Consider the following 17,332-nt stretch of genomic DNA (forward strand, 5'->3'; position numbering starts at 1 on the left):
TGAGATTCTGCTTTACAGTATATGTGTGTGTATGTGTGTGTGTATTTGGGAGATACAGATATTCAGGAAAACAATAAACTTGTCTGGTTCAAAATATCTAATTTGGTGATGATGATTTTAATATTATTATTATATACTTCATATTCAATTTTCTTTAAAGTTTTATTTGAAATTAATTGAGTTCATATTTGGGCTTATTTAGGCTATTAGATTTCTTTCCTATATAGATGTTTTAACTCAATGTACAAAATTGTTTTATACAAGTTTTCTATCAATTTCATCTAAATATTTGCTCTTCTATATTCATTAGGGCTTTATACCTGACCAATTATTGTCAGTGAGATGAGTTTTGCAGTTTGTACCTGTTTGAATTCACTATCTTACCTGGTGACATGCAATTCCATTTATGATTTATTGCTCCTTGACTCTCCTATTTTCCTAATGAATATGAACCTATTTAAATTACTAGTAAATGTAGATGACATCAAGTCTGTTCTAGGAAAAGACTATAAAATTCTTGAATACTGTCATATTGTTTAATCTACTAACAAACAAGCTTTGTGTTTTTATTTTTGAAACAATTTAAATATATGTTTTGACAGCAAAGTATTATATACTAAAAAAAAAAAAAAGCAAATGTAGGTACCTCTTTCAGTTCGGATTACAATGAGGAAGGAGTAGAATTTTTGGGTTTAAAACTCTGTTATTTACACAAAACAAGGTTCAATCCATGATATTGAAAGAACTATTAATGTGTACTTCTCTTCATTTTCTTTCCCCTGAAAATTAACTGGGAAAACATCATTTCAAAAGCTAATTTGTAATAAATTTAATAATTATTTAATAAATCTTTCCTATGTGCCAGGTCCAATGTTAGGCTAATAATATACAGACAAATGTAATAATGTAATAATACGAAGACAAATTGTAAGACAAATGTAAAACAGTCCTTGTCCTCAATGAATTTACATTCTTGTTTAATAATTTAGAAAAATGCTTAGCTTAGTGCCTGATATGGTGGTGAGGTGCTGTAGAAATGCTTATTCCCTTCTCCATTAAAAATAAGAAGTACTACTAAAGGGAGGGTATTAAAAAACAAACTAACTAAATTACTGCCCAGTAATCTGCTTCCAACCTGAACTATCAATTAATTGTAAATATTTGGTAGCTGAATTTTGGGTTCACATTTCTGAGATAGAATCATAGACTAGCAATTCAAAACATATATTTCAGCTCAAACAAAAAATGGGTTCAAGTCCTATTGGCTCTCCCTCATGTGACTCTCTAAATATATTCCCTATCTTTTTAGCCTCATCTTTCACTTTCAACTTCCTTTCATAACTGGACATTCCTTCAACTTTCTAGCAATTTTTGCTATCTAGCTTGTTTCTTTCCTTTTTAGTGACTATACTTGATCTTCACTTAGGTTCTTTAAAAGCTTCCTAGTTTTCTCCCATAGGGGAGATCTTCACAACCCCCTTCAATTCCCTCACCTCTTAATATTTATTTGTGTGTGTTTTTTAAAATAGTTTACTTGGGCAGATTTTCCTCAATCTCCTTGCTTTCCTGGATGTTCCTTCCCTGAGGTAGCTAGAAGCAATTTGTTACTATAAAACACATGATAGGGATAAATGAAATTTGTTACTGTTTCTGTAGACAATAGTTAGAAAGGTAAGGTGTGAGTCTACAAAGAGACTAGACAAATTCCTAAGAGGCCATGCTGAGGGGATTTCTGAAGGTTAAAGGTAACTCCTGTAACTTTCGAATGTAAAGAAAGTGCTTTATGTCCCACAGACAACTAAGAAAATACACAATTGTGTGATATCTAATAGCTGAAGTTACTTAATGAGGCAAGGAGATTTTTGCTTGCAATATGGCTAAATTTGAACAGGAAATTCTGCAGTATATCTTTTACTCTGTCATTTTCCAACCTATAATGATGGCATAGGGAAGCTGGCCACAGTGGCCAGTGCAGGAACTGAAGTCAGGAAGATTTATCTTCCTGAGTTCAAATCTGGTGTTAGACATGTACTGGGTGTGTGACCTGGACAAATGACATAATTGTTTGCCTCAGTTTCCTCACCTGTAAAATGAGTTGGAGAATGAAATGGCAAACTGCTCGATATCTTTACCAAGAAAATGCCAAATGAATTCGTGAAGTTAGACATAACTGAAAATGTCAAAACAACAAAATGATAGTATATATATATAGCTCAATTCTAACATCTTTGGCTGACCACTGCCAACTTTATACATCTAATATGCACTGGATGGGAAGAAGGCACATTAAGGTGCCTTCTTACAAGCGTCTACATGAGGTTAAAGAAGTGATCCTTTATATCAATTATCATATACCGGCCTTAGTCTTCAAAGAAATTATGCTGCATCTCAAATTTATCAGGCTATGTGAAGGTGAAGTTTAATAAATATGGAAAACAGAGTTTTCAGTGATGCTGTTACTTTTGTGGGCTCCTAATATTCACTTCCAATACACTGATGAATGTGAGAAAAGTAGTCATTTGAAGGGTTGTTTATTGATAACTTTTTCAAGGGACATCTACAAAATTTTACTATTTCTATTTGAAATTCACTTTAAGATTAAATAAACTATTTTGAGAAATGATTCCCTTGGGAGTTTCTCAAGAAACCACAATAATAAAGTGGAAGATTATAAGTCACTATTATTTTAAGTCAGAAGCCAGTGGGCACAGTGGAAAGAGGTTTCCAGATTACTGGTTTTCTATTCTACTTCTGGTGAAATACTTCAAATCAGAGAGCACACAGAAGGCTCAATTTTCTTTGATAATCCCTAAAACTCATAGTCTGACTCTTATAGAATTATTCTACAAAGTCAATGGGTTCCCTGGCACTGACCCAATCTCCTTTGGATTTTTGGCAATATCTTAATTAGCTTAACTAAATGCTATCATTTTCATTCTCTTTCTTTCTGTCTTTTTGATACTTATTCCATCTCAGCTTGTCTGGAAGCACAGTGGCCCAATTAGGGGTCCAATGCAAGTGCTTGCTCTGTTTCCAATCTAGGTCAGTTCACTTTTCCTTAGAAGATGGTGGTTATCTGATGGCTTTCCTACTCTCTAGGATTCACTGTATTGGTTTGGCCTTTGTGTAATCCCTTAATCAGCTTTAGACATAATGATCTCAGAACCATCAAGTGCAAGTGATCCATCAGCCATATATCATTTTGATTGTCTTGCAGTCATTCTCAATGGCTTTGCATTTAAGTTAATTTAGAATATGTTTTCCCAGTCTGTCACTCTTTATGGTGGACAAGAAAAAAGATGAGAAGCAGGGGAGAAGCAGAAGAAACAGGATCAATGAAAAATTTGATTTCTATGTGAGCTTTTGTGATTGAGATAGCAAGCAAGCTATCTATGTATAGCTTGAAAACAAAACACCTGGGTTTATGCTTGTTATTAAAAACTGGAGCCAAGCCAAGGTGATTATTGTGAACAAGATTATTGTGGCTAGAAGGGTACATAAGAATGCTTAGCATATATACATTTATGTGGAGAGGGGAGACAGGTGGTTATTTTTGAGGAGTATTTCCCTGCTTAGGATATGACATACACTGCTATCATTTGATGTTGTACCTTCAGGTGAAGTGCATGGAAACCATGCAACCCAGCAAGAAGCTATGGCCTGGGAAATGGAGGGGGAACTTGCCCTCATCATCAGTAATATATTAAGGGACTTTCTTCAAGGAAAACTGTAAATGTCACTGAGTGTATCTTCTGTAAAAGAGAAAAAGAAGTTATAAAATGCAATGAATATGACTTTTTGTGTGTTTTCCCATTGTAGCAATGGAAATTTGAGAATACAAGAAGCAGTATTTTCAGTAAGTTTTACCAAATAACTCCCTACTCAAGAAGCATCTATGATTACCTATTGTGTATATAAAATACAAACTTGCTAGTTTGATATTTAAAGCTTTTCATAGCTCTGGCTACCTTTCCAGACTTATTTTATGTTGCTCACTTCCATGGACTTTATGAGTGAGCCAAATTGGCCCCTTTCCCTTAACATAAATTCACTATTCTATTGCCTACTCCCATGCCTCCGAATGGGTAATACTCCATATTTGGAATGCTAGAGTTCTCCTCATTCATCTTGACTTAGTTTAGGGATCAATTTAAAATACCACCTTCCAAGAAATTATTTTCTAGCCCCTCGAGTTGTTAGTATTCTGCCCTCCTCAAATTATCTTATGGCTATTTATTTGTTTACATGGCTCTGTTGTAATACTTAGCAGGACACTGGCTTTCTGAGGAGATAGATTAATTTAATTTTTTTTTGTCTGTCACCCAAACTGATAGCAGCAACAGCAATACAATTTATATACTATAAATAGTAGTTAAATTGAATCAATGTTGTTAATGTTAATCTATGTTAATGCATAACTATGTTATGCATATTGTAATTAATTTATTAGCCAGAATGAGGAACCTTGAATCAGACTTTTAATGTTTATGATTTGACTAAAAAATTTAGTTCTAACAGTGTGTGAACCTGGCTATCAATAATGCTAATCAATTAATCCAGATACATAATTGGGATTCCAGTTTTGGTTCAGGCATTAACTATCCTCATTTATTTAAAAAAAAAGATAGGAGAGATCCTTCAGACTTCTTTCAGTTCTGCCATTCTATTATTTGGAACACTAAAACAGAAGCTGGCCTGTTTCACAGGAACATCCACTCATGTCAGCATGGAGCAAGGTTGTGTCCCTTTCCTCCTTTATACTTGTAAGGCAAGCTTGTTTTCCATGCCAGGAAGGCTTCTCCATGCTCTTACAGTGCTAATTTTAATCTGACTAGAAAATCCTCTCAGAGGGCAATTCTCTGGTGCTATACTTTTTCCTGACTAGCAAGGCTCTCTAAGGAACATCAAAGGGACTTCAAAGAGATCACCTGGGGGAAAGAAGGATACAGGTGAGAGAAGAACTGGGGAGAAAAATCCAACACTGCCCATTCATATCAACAGTGAAATGATTCTAGCTCATTCAGGCTTCCTCCTTTTCATTCTCCTGGAATGGCATGAAATAGAAACAAACAGTTGTAACCACCACAGGGAGTATTGCTGCAATGTGCTGGCTGCTCTCATTCAGATTTCTTTTCCTGTGGATCCAGAAGTATTAATGTTATATATATCATTTTGAAGTTCTGATCTCTCCCCTGTCAAATTTGTTCTCTTCAAATAATAGTAGAAAAGCACATTTTATTTAATATTGATGAAAGACAAAGTTTTGAAAGGAATTTTCCTCAGATAAGAACTGTAAGACTGATGGCTTGCAAAGTGTTTATCTCCAGTATTACCATGCTAAACCTACCCACAATCTTTGGTTCATTTAGATGACTATCTTTTGGCCCATTCTTAAGTCTTCCTTGAAGTTATCAATTAGGCTATTAGTATTTTAAAAGATGCTTACAGAAGACAGAAAACCTTTCAATATTCAAAGTACTATGTCTGTGATATTAAACTAATTGGCCAAAAGTATTATTAAAGCTGAATGAGGTTCCTTCAAATCACAAAACCTGCAGGTCTCCTGTCTCTGTTCAAACTTGCCACAATGTAGGCTTGACACTACACCTGGATTTAAAAACATGCACATATATGTATGTGTGTGTATGAATACATATTAATAATATGTATATATGTATGTACATACATATACACATATAAGGAAGTATGTTGGATTAGCAAAAAGTATGGAATATTCTCAAAGGCTGAACAAGGAAACTTTGTTATCCATAACTGCTTTTAAGTACTCTAAACTATACTAGGGTGTTAGTCACCTTGATTAATTTTCCTCCTTTTATGAGGCCTTAACATCAAATTATTATGCACCTGAAGAGAAATGTATATAAAGAGTAGAACATTTTTTTTGTCAAGAAAACCAAACCAAAATAAACCAAAACCAAACATAGCCCCTGCCCTTGCCCCACCCCTAACATAACTACAAAGTTTCTTTGGTTAAAATGAAACAGCAAAATTTCAGTCGGAATCTGAACTTTAAAAATGTTTTGTAAGCATTTTCAGGAATTTATTTTTTCCTTCCATGTAACAATTTGATGCATGAAATTTGAAAAACTGAAAGCTAATAAATATTCTCAGTTTTGTAAGGGTATGATTCTGGATAATAACAAAGGAAACCTTCTGTGTGAGTCTTAACCATTTCACAAATTAAAACCTATTCAATAATCTCAGGCACAGATTTTCATTCCTAGATGGAGCCATTCCACAGGTCACCTACAATACCAGCTGAGGTTTGTAAGCCTTGATTTTGGATGATGATTAGATTGGTAGAAAAGTCTTAAAATGTCCTTCATTTCCAAGTATAACTCCCAAAGATACAGAGACTCAATACAATTAGAGGTAAATCTGCCATAAAATAATGCTCCATAAAAAGCCATTTTGGTTGACCACATTGAATGATTAATTATCAACAAAATCCATTTAATTGGTTTGCTTGTTGTGTCAGTTTTATGCCACATTATTTCATGCTGGCAACATTAAATCAATTGCTGATTTAGAACATAATGTTCAAAAAATAATTAAATTATGTAGGATATTTTTTAAAAATCAAGCTAACTCTTTCTTCAGCACTGTTTTATTCTTCTTCCATGTCCATTGGAGTGACAATTGATCACAATTCCATTATGCAATTTGCTTTTTTCTTAGGACCAAACACTTATATTAAGACTTATTATCTCCTGGTAAATTATATAAATATATAGCCCATTGCTTAGTATATCTGCAGAAGGAACTAAGGGAATGGGATGTGCATTAAATGAAATCACATTTCTTTAGATTATGTCTGCACAGCCAAATGAAATATTAAGAAGTCCACAGATGGGAAGAGATCTTAAAAGGCAATAAAGTTGAACCTCCTATTTTACAGATGAGGAAATTGAGGCACAGTGAGATTATGTTATTTGCCCAGGGTCATATAAATAGTAAATGTATGAAGTTCCACACTTAGTCCTATGTCAGTATGCTTGCACTACCTAACTAATTGAAGGAATATGAGTTTATCCAATATCTTTGTATGGAAATTACCTGAATTCTCAAGAAATTTTTATAAAGTGACATCTTTTGAATGTACTTTGGTCAACTTAATTACAAAGGTGCTTCTACATAAATTTCTATGAGAGAGTCACTGAAATCTTATAAATAAAATTCAAGATTTTCCATAGATTCAGGTAGAAGTGAATAATAGTGTCCCCATGATAAAAAGATAAAGGTGGAAGGAAAAATTTCCATTTGAAACTTTGTCAGAAAATTAAGTAAGCAGCTTTGTCTGTTGAGATAAAACTAAGTAAATAAAACGTTTGCTAGGTAAGACATAGTTGGAAGATGCTCACTAGTGTAGATATCCACTCAGGATAATATCTACATAAGGGAATTGCATTGCAATATTTGTTTCAAACTTTCCTTGGCCTCTATTTTTGTTTTCACAGAGTCCAAGAAAAAAAACAGAACTAATTCATAAGCACAGCTATTTTCAAATCAGACCACTTTTGATTAAATCTATTAACAATTTCTCTTTAACCAGTTTTTGGTCAGCAGCATAAAAACTCAGGAATATTAACACATGGAAAGGTCTTGTCCAAGAATCTAAGAAAAATAGGACCTGGAAACCACTCACAATTCATAAACAGAGTTATTTTCAGATCAGAATAATTCTTACTCAATCCATTACCATTTCTTCTTCATCCAGCCTTTGGTCAACTGCACTAAAACCCAGGAATGCCACTAACAGGAGAGACACTAAAGAGAGAGAAGGGCCAGAGAGATGGAAAAGAATATCACTTAATACTGGAAAGAAAATTCCAAAGAACAAGGAAAAAATGACATATGCCATCAATTGCTTTGTTTATAACCTCACCTAGGGGTTTTCTACATCCCAATCATCCTTATAGTATTTTGGCCTTTCTAGGGTCAATTACTGAGGTAAGGCTCTTCCAATCCCTCCTTGGTGTCTTCCTCTTTTGTGTCCAATATTGAAGCTAACAGTTAAAGCAAGACATGCCTTACAGGTAAGGTAGGTTGGCAGTATAAGTTGGAAACTATAGCAAGTAATCACTTAGTTTTTCTCCTTAACAATGTATCTTTCCTGCCCCCAACTTCCCCAACACTCCTAAAACCAACAGAATGAATTGTTATGACTATACTACAAACAACTTCAGCAGCTGGACTGTCCCTTACCAAAATGGAGTACTGTTGAACTGTGGATGCAGAGTCAGTGATAGATTCTGTGAATAGAGAAATACATTTTTTTGCCATGATAATGCTTAAATATTTAGGGTTTGCACTGTGACTGATAGTCAGTGGTTACTTGCAAAATGGTAAATGAAAAATCAGATATCTTTCTTGAAAAACTACTGAACATTCTAAAGTAGAATGACAGATTTCAGTATGCTGAAGACAATCAAATTAAAAAAAGATACATTGATCAAATACAAAGTTATTAAAAATATTGGTAAAGCTACAATTTGACCTTTTAGAAAACAAAATTACCTCATTCAAGTACTTTTTTGGGGAGGATAGAAAAATACATTTCTAACAGCAAATGGGAGGTGGCATTTACAGCTTGTTTATATTGGGAGGAAGTTTCAGAAACTTTTCCATTGAAAGAAAAAATAAAAATTATACATAATGGCTAAGATCTCAAATAGCTGACTCACTGATTTGAATTATTGCTCTGCAGAAAGTTTGTAAAGCTAAACTACTCTAGCCTTGACAGTTGACCTTTCAGTCAGTGGGGTTCAGTCACAACACAACAGCAGCTACAGCATAAAGTAGAATCCTGCTTCTTAATGCATTTTCCCGTATTAGATCTTATTAGGGACTAAAAGTCACATGTAAGTGTGCATGCATAGGTCTGTGCATGTGATGTGTGTGTACATGTGTTAGTGTGTGTATGTGTGTATTCTTTCTGATAACATCCCTTTATTTTAGAGACCGCAAACATGACATGCTTATTTCCCCTTTCCCTTCACTGTTTTGGATATACTTATTTCTGAGACAACAGAGACAGATACATAGAGTGAGACATATACACATACACAGAGACAGAGACAGAGTCAGAGAAAAGAGACAGAGAAAACAGAAGGATCAAGAGACATGAGACACAGAGACAGAGAATGGAGACATAGAGACATAGAGACAGAGAAACATACACACACAGACACAGAGAAACAGAGACACAAAGAGAAAGAGAGAAAGAGAAAGAGAGAGAGACAGAGACAGAGACAGACAGAAAGAGAGTGAGAGACAGACAGAGACAGACAGAAAGAGAGAGAGAGAGAGAGAGAGAGAGAGAGAGAGAGAGAGAGAGAGAGAGAGAGAGAGAGAAAGAGGGAGAGAGAGAGAGAGAACAAACCAATCATTTTATCAACATAATCTCTTTGCTCTCAATAAGACCTAGGGTGAAAAAAGCAAAAAATAGACACAGTCAGACTGTTGTAATTTGGTCAACTACTCGGGTACTATCCATATCCACCATTTCGACACACTCAATTTCCTCCCGATTTTCAGGATTTTTCTTCTCTTTCCTTTTTTTTTTGGAGGGTGGTAGGAAAGTCAGTATCACAGGTAAAATGGCAAAGCAGTGAAAGAAGGTGACAAATGCTATTAAAAATAAGCACCTGAACAGTGTACAGGTCAGATTTGAAGGCACAGCTGCAAGAGGAATCAGACCAACAATATAGCAGAGGTAACTCTGTAAAATAGCTACCCCATGCGTTTCCAGGGCATTTTTGACCCATTTAGTTCTTGTGAAATCCTTGCCCAGGACAAATGTTGATAATAGTGGAGCACAGTTGTCAATTGTGTGGTTAATGCCATATATTAAGCACAGCATAGAAATGCAGTCCAGTTCTACTTTCCACAATGTCATGAAACCTATAACTCCAAACTCAACTGAGGCAACAGTTAGAGTGATCCAAACATTAATTAGGGAGTCTGCCACCAGGAACGCAGAGAAGAAGAGCAAGAATAAAGCACTAATGCAGGAGTTCTGCAAGGGAGCTCCCAGAGAGGAAGAATATCGGTCCATAAACACAAAGGATGGATTGAATACTATGAATTTCACCTTAGAGGTGACAGAAAGTCTTCTTAGGGTCTCTAGGAGATCATAGAGCTCTTCTCTGTTGGTTTCCATGGTCTTGGCTACCAGGAACATTCTGGAAGCCACGACATCAACCTCATTGTTGAACTTTTTGGAGAAGATGATGTCCTCCGAAAAATGTGAGAATTGGGGGGCTTTCAGGAAGGAGTTTCTCAACATGTCTGTAAAATTTTTCTTGGGCAAGCCAGTGGATGCATTGAGTTTCCTAAGATAATTCAAATAGCTTTCAAACCAAGATATCCTCACAAATCCCTTAGTATACTCCAGTACGTCTTCCTGAACACTTGTATTCCAGTATTCTATGGACTCATAGATATAAAACCCAATCACTGGGCTGTAGTTACTAAAATACTTTTGCTGGGCAGTAGTGAACTCAATGGTTCTTGTTGCCGTTGCTACGATGTTACTAAGGTCTGACCCTTCCCTGACCTGCAGGTAGCCCATTAAGGCAAAGGAAATATAAATAAGGTAAAAGAGCACTACAAAAGGCTTAACATAAGTGTTGGTTATCCAGTCACAATAATAGCGTTTGAGGAAACATACCAACAGGTGACTTTCATATGTGTTTGCTTCCTCTCCATCTGCTGTATCCTCACTGAATCTGGCCGTCAGAAGAAACCTGTACCAGGCAGGTTTCTCTTGCAACACCTCTGGCTTTGGGACTTTTCTGCAGAAGAGACTATGCTGGTAATTGTTTTCTATGTAGCCAGTAAACACCAGGCTGGAACCATAAAATGAGAGTACATAGAGGTAGTTGAAGAAGATTGCAATACAGGAATTACAGCAGAAAATTCTGGCTGCTTCAATGTTAGTGAAAGGGCTGGCACCAATCCCAAAGGTGACCAGGTACATGGCAGTGGTGAGAGAAAAGGAGAGCATGGAGTCTGCATAGACAGCTGCAGTTCTCTCTTTAACATGTTGGTCTTCTCTAGTTTTCCTCCAGGAGGATAACATTTCAAAAGTCCCGTATAATCCATGACCTGGGGGGTGCAAAAAAGATCAAAGTGAGAGTTTAAAGTATTTATCCTTGAAGTGAGGAATGAGCTGACTTGAACTTTGGGAGAGGACAAGGCAAAGGCAATAAAGGATAACTGACTTTAAAGATGAGAGGCTCAAACAGAAGATTTCTGTAAAGGGAAAATAGTCCTGAACTTTAATGATTTATAAAACTTCCATTAGTTATGGAAATGTTGGGGGGGGGGGGGAGACTAATGTCTTTACTTTGATACTTTATTCTGGCAAAAACAGCAGCAGTAACAATTGTAATGGAAGTTGGGAAAGCTACCTCTTTAGGGACCCAGAAGGATTTTCATAATCAATACCAACCATTAGATTGTTTGCACAATACAGACAATATTTAAGTTTCTCTCATATTTTAGGATTTCCACATTAAAGGATGGTCTGATTTTATTACCCTGTGCATTACTGAAACTTAGCAGGTAGAGTTGAAATAGTTAGAATCTTTTAGGTTAGTATCCATGTGACCTCTTACAGAAAATTGCCTAGGGCTGTAGTCTCTGAGAATTGAGGCCCTAGATTTCATCTAAGATCCAGATAGGTAAACTACTTTACAACCTCTTTTGTTCCTCCTCAAATACCATAAAGCAGGAAATTGTAAATAAAAAATGCTGTGGAAGTAAAATAAATGTAAACGGATGCAATCAAAATTAAAAGGTAGAACTGGCAAAAAAGGATAAGATTTATAATGTGAAATTTTTATTTGTATTTAAAATGAAATAGGCTGAAGCTATGTTCATCTTTATATTAATACAAATAAACACAAAAAAGTGAAAGGTCTGTGATTTTATCCATATGGGGAAAGCTCCTGGTGTGTGTGAAAACTCCCTCTACCATTTCTTTTCTATCCTGTTTATGAATAAATCAATTAATTTTGAGGAATTTGCTTGAAGCACAACTTGTCACAGAGTTTCTAAATATCTGAGGTGGGAATCAACCTCAATCTTGTTGATTTCCATTTTGGCACACTATCCACTATGTCATGTGGCTACTGAGTATATGCTTTTGAAACTGTATCTTTGTCTGTGGTACTATTTTATAGGTCTGTATCAAAAAAAATTCTTTTGGAAAGGACCTCTGATTTCAGTGAAATAGGAAATAATTATTCAGAAAACTCTCTTGATCAAATCAGATCCACACTTGCACTAATTCACCTGCACACCTGAATTAGTCCATTCATTGTGACAGAAAGTTAATTGGGGCATTAGAAGAGTTATAGTGACTTAATCAGAGACAACACTGGAACTTAGGTCTCCCTGATTTGGAGGCCAACTCTTCTCCATACTGACTTTCCTAATAAAAAAAAAATGATACTTATTGAAATGATATGCTAAGATATATAATGATAATTACTTATATATGCTTTCCATATAATTTAATTACCTCAATAATAGCAATAATAAAAACCATGTTTTTATAGTACATTAGGGCTCCCAAAGTACTTTTGTCACAACAATTTTGTGAGCCAGGAAAAATTTACTATGTAAATGTTTAGTTTTTGCATCCCATTTTAAAAGATTTTATTTTTCAAAACAAAGTCTAATTATCTACAGACTCTGTATTGGACAGGCAATAATATTCTGAGCTCCTCTTCGCATCTGGCAATGGAACCTGACCCAGTGAGGGATAAAGCCAAGGCAAGAGTTCATTAAATTCTTTGCCATTCTCATTAGTCCACTGGCAATATTGGGAAGGCTGTATGTAGTCACTGATTCCTTTCTACTCTCAAACTTAAGTTTTCTTCCTGCCCCTTCAATCTTACTCAAGTGCCAGTCATAGCTACCCCAGTGCCCCATTCCAGTAGGAAATAACCCTCAGACTTTGCACTAGGATCAACAGATCTAATTTTATGCTTCCATGCCTTGGGATATTCAATCCCATTATTGAGGATAATAAAATCTTTACCCTGTGGTACAATAGTCTTGTTTTTAAAAAAGGAATTTAAAATCTCCAGTCAAGCATAGTGTGGAGTGGAATGAGTCATCACCTTCCATGTACAATAACAAAGTTTGAGTCTGCCCCTCGTGCCCAGGACAGTATTTATAGCCTGACTGTGGAATCCTGACTGAAAACACCAACACTTGTTTTACAGTCGTGACACAGACCTGTTTCTGCAGAGGAATTTGTTATTTATCTTAATTTATCCAGCACTGTTTAACAGCCATCTTTCTGGAAGCAGGTCAAGAGCTTCAATCTGATAACTAGCCTTGTGCCCTCTATTAAACCACATGCATGAGTCTCCCCAAACATAAAGTAAAAACTACAATCAGGGAATGACATTCTGTTGTTAATTTTGTTTTAAATAGTTGTGTTCTCTAGTCTCACTGGGAAAACTATTAAGCTTATTTCAAATGTGGCCTTCTGAAAAGACAGAGTGACCTTTGTTTAAAAATAAATGATCATCAACCAGTGAGGGAAAAGAAAGATTTAGCTCTGTAGTGCCTCCAAGTTGTGGAGATTAGAAGAAGTTTTGTATGAACCTAGTGTTCTGGCAAATAAAAGTCAAAGGAAGGCATAGTTAAATGCAAATAACTTCACCATGAGCAATTTTTTTTTAACTAAAAAAATTGATTGCAAACCAGTTTGAGCCATTAAATACAGACGAGGGGTAGGAATTGAACCCATAATTATAATGATGAAGTTATATTCATTTATTGGGTTTTATGATTCTTAATTCAACATAATTAATTTAGTAATGATGTTCATCTTTTTATTGGTGTAATTTTTTTTTGATAATGACATTATCCATGATTGCTTCTTTTTTCCTGAATAACTTACATAAACTATAACCTATTAAACTCTAAGGAAAATATGATGAAATCCTTAAGGACTAATTTCTTGCTTTGCTGTTGTATAATTTTTGAAGCTAATCTGAAAAAGGAAATTTGTAGTATTGCATGAAATGAGTGGGGGCACATAATGAAACCCATTATGCACAAGAAAGTTGGTGGTAGGTTATTATTCTGTTTCCACTAAATCCTTATTGCTACATATTAAGTACCTTGCATTTTCACAGGCATCAGATAATTGTCCTCAATTTTTAAAAATTTTTGTCTCATATTGTGCATTTTCACAGGCATCAGATAATTGTCCTCAATTAAAAAAAAATTTGTCTATATATATGGCGCATGTGCTAACAGAAAAAAAGTAGTCAAAGAATAAACTGAACTTTGAGGTGTAAACTCTTGGGGCAGAATTTGGCTTCTCGTCTCCATAAAGAGAAGCTTTTTGAAATAAAATTAAGGAGAAAGAAGAGAGTCTGTTCCCAAAGCCTTTTTACATCATTTGCTGTTTTAATTTTGGTAACAAACAGAGGAGGTTCAAAGGGAGGTCCTAAAAATGAAATTGGGCTATTATTCAGGCTTTTCCCCCCTGACAATCTGTTCTCCAAGGTCCCTTCATCACTATTATTTCACTTATCCAATGTATTAGTTTTTCAATAATCTAAATCCATGATTCTTAATTTCCTCTCTTCATAAAGAGTTTCTAGGCCCTCAGTCTCAAATGAAGTCCAACTGCTCCTCAGATGAAGTCTTTAGAGTCTTTCTGGAAGTTGGTGATATGAGAGGGGGAGCTTATTTCTTGGAGTTCAGCTTAGTAAAGGAAAGAAGAAAAGCCAATGCAGGTTTTGCTGCTAATGAAACACTTGCAACGAAGGCTTGCAAGCATCATAATGTATTAGAAAAAATAATGGGATTGGAGTATACAAGTATGGAAGATGCCATGTCCTTTTTAAACTAGATTATGTTCTCAGACTAAGCATGATGCTTTGCTGAATACTACTATACTTTAATGCATAGATATACACTATATATATATATATATATATATATATATATATATATATACACACACACACACACACACACACACACACACACATATATATATATACACACACACACTATAGACATATACACATGTATGGGAAAAATAAACATGTATGATCAAGTTACACCACAGGGTCCCTCTGTGTGTATACACACATATGTGCACACATACATGTTTATATATGTATATACACAAAGAATCATGTCTAGATAAACACATTAAATGTAAATATATATATATACATAAATTATATGTATATATATCACATAGAGACATTTCCTTCCCAAATAGTCATATGGACTCTCTTGTGTCCAACTTGTGGTAGAACCTTCCAAGCATGTATTGGTATGACCAGCCACAGCTGGACATAGTATACATTGACTCTGACATCGTGATGTCATTTTGGTTCTCTTCAAGTATGAAGGACAAACAACAATAACAATGAAAACATCACAGACACATATGTCCATTACCTGCTCAGACCACGCCCAGGGCTATGATATACACACATAAACCACACAATGCACGTTGCATGTATACTACACATATGTACATAGAGTAAAATCATATTAAAGGGCAGTACACATGCATAAACATGCACATATGTGTATGTATATAGCACACATGGAGATCATGGGTCTCCAAAACAAATGTGTTTTGTGTATGTGTGTATGTGCATGGATATATGAAAATCTACCTAACATTTCACATGCACACACATATGTGTGATTTCATTGCTACAGGAAGATCCAGTGAGAAAACTCCTTCTATCAGTGTCTTGATAATGCTATATGCTAATCCTTATTTTACAAAATATGAAGGTAGAGCTTAGAGTAAAGTCATTTTCCTAAGGTCATTCAGTAAGTGACACAGTTGGAACTTGAACACGGACATTCTGGCTCCTGATTGGAGGTTCAGTCCATTCTGCCACACTGCCTCACTATTATCCTCAAATAACAGATGAGAAAGCTAAACCTCTGAAAGGGTGAGGTAATCTGGTCAAGTTTATACAGTCAGTAAATGGCATTCACAATTCCATTCCAGGTATTCTGCCTCCAAGTTCAGTGCTCATTATGTTAACATTATAGTGGCCTTGATAGATCTGAAATGATATGGACAAATTTCCTACTTAATCTTGTTAAGGGGCCTTTGCCCTGTATATAAAACATTATCCTATGCTGCAGAGTCTTCATCTCCTTTCAATGAATGACCTCTTGCTGAAATTCTACTAACTGGGATGCTGACACCTTCTTAATAAGCTTCATACTATATTCAAGATTCAGTGAAAAAATGAGAAATCTTAGATAGAAATAAAAAAAATCCACACCTCTTCTTCAGATTTCCATTATTTGATCAGTGACCTGGAATTAAAAGGCTCTATATCTCAGTAATGGTCCTAAATGAAGTGACTCCTTCTCTGATAGTCATACGTAAACAAGGAAAAACAGTTTCTAAACTGAACTCAGAAGCATAGATTTATATCACTAAATTCTAATGAATAGCAAGTTTAATAGAATTCTTAGGATACCTGCAAGACCCAAATCTGGTTCCTTATATAACTGTCAATCTATGACAAAAGTAGCAAGCTATTGCCCATAGAACAAATCCAACCAACTATATTTTAAAATGTTAAAAAAACAAAACAAAACATTCTGAGCTCACCAGGGCATCCAAAAAAACAGGCAGTAGGCCAGATTTGGCCTACAGGACAAAGTATACCAATCTTTCTAAGTCTAAAAGTCAACACTGAGCCAACTCTCATTTACGTAAATGTGTTATTTTCTTCAGTATACTGGGACCTCTCTTCAGCCAGACCATGGGAAGCAATTTGGTTCAATGGAAAAAGTGTTAGATTCTGAGTTAGAGGATCCTAGCTCTTGCACTGACTACCTTGGTAAATTGTGCATATAACTCCTTCTTTTACGGGGCGTGGTATTGAAATGACCTCTAAGATTTCACCCAGCTCTAAATGGTCCACAATTGGCCAATGTAGGGGGTGGGAGTGGGGTTGCACTGAAAATATAGGGTGTTGTTGATATCTTTAAGTGTCAGCTAAGAATGCATCTGTGATAATTTTTTAAGGGCAAATATAAAAGGGAGTTTTAGATTATCCAATTATTGAAATGACTAAACTTTGATGTGGATAAGAAGGAGTTAATGGAATAAAAGAATTATACTAGTAAGAGATAAAAAGGACCCTAGCATTTATCTGTTTCAGCTACCAGTCATTTTACAGATGAGGAAACTGAGGCTAAGAGAAGTTAAGTGAGATGGGTCTTTACCCAAATGTCTCCTTTTAGTCAGGCCATAGATTATAGAATTAGAGCCACATAA

General features: G+C 35.3%; 1 protein-coding gene across 1 annotated transcript in view; it reads right to left on the reverse strand.

Moving 5' to 3' along the window:
* Positions 1 to 9,435: 9,435 nt before the first annotated feature.
* The window catches only part of PTCHD1 (patched domain containing 1), a 67,745-nt gene continuing 59,848 nt past the window's right edge, over positions 9,436 to 17,332 (reverse strand). The window contains exon 3 of the mRNA XM_051985112.1: positions 9,436 to 11,130. Within this exon, the coding sequence (XP_051841072.1) occupies positions 9,476 to 11,130 (1,655 nt within the window). The 3' untranslated portion in view covers positions 9,436 to 9,475. The remainder of the gene's footprint in view (positions 11,131 to 17,332) is intronic.

The sequence above is a fragment of the Antechinus flavipes genome, chromosome 3 (genome assembly GCF_016432865.1).
Source record: "Antechinus flavipes isolate AdamAnt ecotype Samford, QLD, Australia chromosome 3, AdamAnt_v2, whole genome shotgun sequence".
NCBI lineage: Eukaryota > Metazoa > Chordata > Mammalia > Dasyuromorphia > Dasyuridae > Antechinus > Antechinus flavipes.